Source organism: Colossoma macropomum, unplaced genomic scaffold, assembly GCF_904425465.1.
Source record: "Colossoma macropomum unplaced genomic scaffold, Colossoma_macropomum, whole genome shotgun sequence".
NCBI lineage: Eukaryota > Metazoa > Chordata > Actinopteri > Characiformes > Serrasalmidae > Colossoma > Colossoma macropomum.
In genome coordinates, this window is record NW_023495589.1 from 17,423 (window position 1) to 22,120 (window position 4,698).

The 4,698-nt window shown below is 38.3% G+C and overlaps 1 protein-coding gene across 4 annotated transcripts; it reads left to right on the top strand.

The window, feature by feature from the left end:
* Positions 1–856: 856 nt before the first annotated feature.
* LOC118802500 (tripartite motif-containing protein 35-like) lies at positions 857–4,490 on the top strand. 4 transcript variants are annotated; one of them, XM_036563049.1, is made up of 6 exons: positions 857–1,276; positions 1,632–1,727; positions 1,856–2,090; positions 3,071–3,075; positions 3,391–3,523; positions 3,791–4,489. In XM_036563049.1, exons 1-6 carry the CDS (start codon positions 863–865, stop codon positions 4,327–4,329), a joined length of 1,422 nt encoding a protein of 473 aa, XP_036418942.1. In that variant the 5' UTR covers positions 857–862; the 3' UTR covers positions 4,330–4,489. The 4 variants fall into 4 exon arrangements, with proteins under 4 accessions (XP_036418942.1, XP_036418940.1, XP_036418941.1 ...); XM_036563047.1 differs by lacking the exon at positions 3,071–3,075 and adding an exon at positions 2,459–2,481 and having other exon boundaries at positions 1,856–2,086; positions 3,405–3,523; XM_036563048.1 differs by lacking the exon at positions 3,071–3,075 and adding an exon at positions 3,086–3,094 and having other exon boundaries at positions 1,856–2,086.
* Positions 4,491–4,698: the final 208 nt, after the last annotated feature.

A 4,698-nucleotide genomic window follows, 5' to 3' on the forward strand; every position in this document is an offset into this window, starting at 1 on the left:
GTATTTTCTGTGAGACTGGGTTGGTTTAAACTGCAGTTCGAACAGGAAGTCATGCTGCCACTGGTGTAAAGTGTAGTCAGTAGTGTTACATCATTAGTGATCTGATGGTTTTGACTTAACTCTTTCAAAAATTGCTGGATGTAAAGTTATATGTGCTTAAAATGAACACATAAAATAAACTGCAACCTAAATATAATGACTAATATAATATAAAAATTTGAGAAAAAAAACCTTGCAGAAAAAAGCACAATTTTATGAAAAACTCTCCACAGAATGTATTTGCCCATTGATTATGTAACATAAAAAACTCATTATGTAATTAAAAGAAATCATGAAATAACTGAAAAATAGGACTGAACTGCAGAATGGTATAACTTATATTGATATGCTTGATACTTGAAATTTCTGACCATAAAATATCTTATAAAACATTTGACTTTGTCTGTGGTTCTGTTATTTAAAAAATGTTTACATACGAGGAAAAACAACCTTACCTAGGGTTTTAAACGACAGTCTTGTCTAAGTCTGAATTACAAGATCATCCAAAGGATAAAAAAGATAATTCAGCTCCTCCCTTTCATAACTCCTCCTCCACTACACAGACTACCTGCTGGAGGAAACTGAACCTCACACTGTCCCTCTGCTGATCCTCGTGGGTCATTTTATCTTATTGTGTCTGAGAATTGCTGATAAAAACACTCATCTAATTATTTTGACTTTTTAAATCTGACTTCTGAAGACAGTGAGATGAAGAACCACAGTGACTGATTCTGAACACTTCTGCTGAGGTCAGTACAGAAATCCATAAAGTGAAAGTGACACCATGAAAGAAAAAAACATTAGAAGAAGAAACCAGTAGTGAATGGAGAAAATGGCATCTTTAAGCTCTCTACCAGTGGAGAATCTTTTCTGCTGTGTGTGCTGTGAAATCTTCAGGGATCCTGTTGTTCTGTCGTGCAGCCACAGTGTGTGTAAAACCTGTCTGCAGAAGTTCTGGAAAACTAAGGGGTCTCGAGAATGTCCAGTTTGTAGAAGAAGATCCTCTAAAGATGATCCTCCCTTTAACCTTGTACTGAAGAACCTTTGTGAGTCTTTTCTAGAGAGCAGGAGTCAGAGATCTTCAGCAGGGTCTGAGGTTCTCTGCATTCTGCACAACGAGAAACTCAAACTCTTCTGTTTGGATGATCAGCAGCCTGTGTGTGTGGTGTGTCAGACTTCAAAGAAACACAAAAATCATGAATTCTGTCCGGTAGATGAAGCTGTGACTGAGTTTAAGGTAGGAAAGTTCATTTAAAACTTTTGTTTCTTAACAGTGAAGTGAATTCTACTTTCTTTTCTTTCTAAGTACCAGCTTTTCCTGTTTTTCATGTTGAACAGGTTGTACGAATGTCAGTAGGTGTGCTTTCAGAACAGTCTGAGATTTACCATAATGATCAAATTAGAATAACTGTCTGTTGTTTTATTCACTATGAAACCTACCACTATATCTGAAGTTAATAAAAAGACCATTTGGGAGAGACAGAAAGGCTTTTTCTGTACAGTTTACTCTGTGGGACCTTCAGCACATTCATATAGTTCAAATATTGTAAAGTGTGGAGAATGCTCTCAGTCAAACAGCTGCTTTATTGCAGAATAAACTCAAGACTGCTTTGGAGCCTCTACAGAAGAATCTGAAAGTCTTAGAGGAAGCGAAACAAGACTATGACCAAACAGCAGCTCACATTAAGGTGAAACATCATCTTGAATTGTGAAACATGTTGCTGAGGTCATGATTCTGATGAGTGTCCACTTCTCCTGTAGGTCAGGCTAAGGTCATCTGTTAGAGTTTGTTTTTCCTAATGGTCTCTCATTCCAGACGCAGGCCCAGCACACAGAGAGGCAGATAAAGGAGGAGTTTGAGAAGCTACACCAGTTTCTAAGAGATGAAGAAGCAGCAAGGATAGCTGCACTGAAGGAGGAAGAGGAGCAGAAGAGTCAGATGATGAGGAGGAAGATTGAGGAGATGAATGGAGAAATATCATCTCTTTCAGACACAATCAGAAATATAGAGAAGGAAATGGAAGCTGAGGACATTCTGTTCTTACAGGTTAGTGTCCCCTTTATTCTGTTTTTTCTCCTTCTTTCCAGCTACCTCTCTTTTGGTTACCCTGTGTCTCTTTATCTGTCTGTTACTCACGCACTAAATAACTCCACTTTTTCTCTTTCCATTGGAAGTCTATGCCCTACCATACTGATACGATTGCTTTAGAAAAGGTGAGTTAAATGTTTTAGTGTGGTTGGGAAGGATCACTATGAAGATCTCTACAATCACCGCAACTCACTATGTGAGACTATGTGTGCTGATGTTTGATCTGTGCAGTCTGGACTATAGAAACTACTGTCATCCCTATTTTCTGAAAAGTCCTCAGCAAATGAAAATCTCTTTATTTTTAAAAAATGTCTTTGCTTCTCCTTTTAGAACTTCAAGTCTACAGAGAAAGAGTAAGTAAATAACAAACCACACATCTAATATTAATATAACCATTATATTTTATTCTATAATATACACTCACTGTGCCTTTTTCTTTATTTGGAACACCTCCTTGTATCTACACTCATTGTCCATTTTATCAGCTCCACCGCCCACATAGGTGCAATTCTACAATGACAGCCTGTAGTCCATCTACCTTGTTTGTCCACCTTGAAGATCGTTTGTCCACCTTGTAAATTCAGAGACAGTAGCTCATCTGTCAATGCACAGTTGGTGTTGGTCATCCTCTAGTTCTTCAACAGTGGTCACAGGACTCTGTTGGCAGGATATTTTTTATGGTGGACTATTCTCAGTCTAGCAGTGACTAGTACATTCATAAACTGGGCAGCAGCAGATGAGCTTTCATCTCTAACTTTACATCTACAAGGTGGACCAACAAGGTAGGAGTGTCTAATAGAGTGGACAGTGAGTGGACACTGTGTTTAAAATCTCCAGCAGCACTGCTGTGTCTGATCCAGTCGTACCAGCGCAACACACACTAACACATCACCAACACGTCAGTGTCACTGCAGTGCTGATAATGATCCTCCACCCAAATAGTACCTGTAACTGTAGAATTACAAAGTACACCTATATGGTAAGTGGAGCTGACAAAATGGAGAATGAATGTAGAAACAAGGAGCTGTTTCTAATAAAGAGCTAAGTGAGTGTATTTTAATAATAATTGCAAATATTCATGCATTGTAACATCAAAGTAAACAAAATTTGCTTAAAATGCAGTAATGAGAACAGTAGCAGAAATATTTATTTCATGCAAAGAACAGAATTACTGACTCAAGGTAATAAATGTAATAAAAAATTAATATTAAGTCAAATAAATTACAGGCTGTAAAGTTTCTACAGTGATATATTTCACACAGTCTTCTATTTTCAGAGCTCAGCTCAAACTAAAGGATCCAGAGAAGACATCAGGAGCTCTGATCAATGTAGTGAAACACCTTTCCAACCTGAAGTTCAGAGTGTGGGAGAACATGCAGGAGATTCTCCAGTACAGTAAGTTCTGTGGTGAATCACTACAGAGAAATGCTGCACTCACATTAGATCTGTCACTGGACTATAATGACCATTCACTACTGAAAATACACTTTAGCGCTGCACTGAACTGAACATCCACATTTAGTCCAGGATTAAAGTTGATCTGTATTCTGGAATCGACCTCTAAAGCTGTTTTACTCACAGTAAAGAAAATAGTCTGTAGAGGTAAAACATTTACAGAAATGAGAGAAAAACATGATGTTTCATTGTGTTCTCTCTCCTCAGCCCCTGTTACTCTGGACCCCAACACTGCACATCCACACCTCCACCTGTCTGATGATCTCACTGCTGTAGAATACAGAAGACAGAGACCATCACTTCCTGATAATCCAGAGAGATTTGATGAGTCTGCGTGCATTCTGGGTTCTGAGGGTTTTAACTCAGGGACACACTGCTGGGACGTCCAGGTTGGAGGCAGTGATAACTGGTTACTGGGTGTGATACCAGAGTCTGTAATAAGAAAAGGAATCTCTTTCTGGGGTTCAGTTTGGAGGCTGTATAATGCTTTTGGTAAATATGGGATACGCTGCCCTGGACAGCCAGTTAACTCCCTCACACCTAAAGAGAAGCTGCAGAGGGTCAGAGTGCAGCTGGACTGGGACAGGGGGAAAGTAACCTTCACTGATCTTCTAACCAACACACACCTGCACACTATAACACACACTTTCACTGAGAGAGTTTTACCATTTTTCTGTAATGGGTCTGATCATCCTCTGAGGATCTTACCAGTGAAGACGTCAGTAACAGTGGAACAGCACAGTTAAAGTTGATGCTGCTTAGAATGAACATTTATACAGGTAGTGAGTGTCTGAATTATGATCATAAGAATATGTCACTACATGTATATTTTAAATAATGTGTTTGTACCATTCCATCCTAACATGTCTGTGTGGAAATAAAATGCTGGTTTAAAGTGTCATAGAGTGACTCCTGATATCATTACAACATTAGAAACGTTATTTGAGTGAGATTTCACTCATTTTCAGTCTAGATTTTATTTCTCTATCATCCTGCATTTTTCTCCATCATTAAAACTCTGTTTTGGTTCAGAGATTAATAGTTTACTGTGTGAAATAAACTGCATTATATTCTAAACTGAATGCATGTTGTGTATTGAATATTATCCCACAGCA

What these genes read in the sequence shown, in the direction of transcription:
- LOC118802500 (XM_036563046.1), top strand. Translation starts at nt 863, where the DNA reads ATGGAGAAAATGGCATCTTTAAGCTCTCTACCAGTGGAGAATCTTTTC. An exon ending in AAACAGCAGCTCACATTAAG is followed by an intron (nt 1,728 to 1,855) that starts GTGAAACATCAT and finishes CTCTCATTCCAG; the next exon opens with ACGCAGGCCCAGCACACAGA. An exon ending in GCAGGAGATTCTCCAGTACA is followed by an intron (nt 3,524 to 3,790) that starts GTAAGTTCTGTG and finishes CTCTCTCCTCAG; the next exon opens with CCCCTGTTACTCTGGACCCC.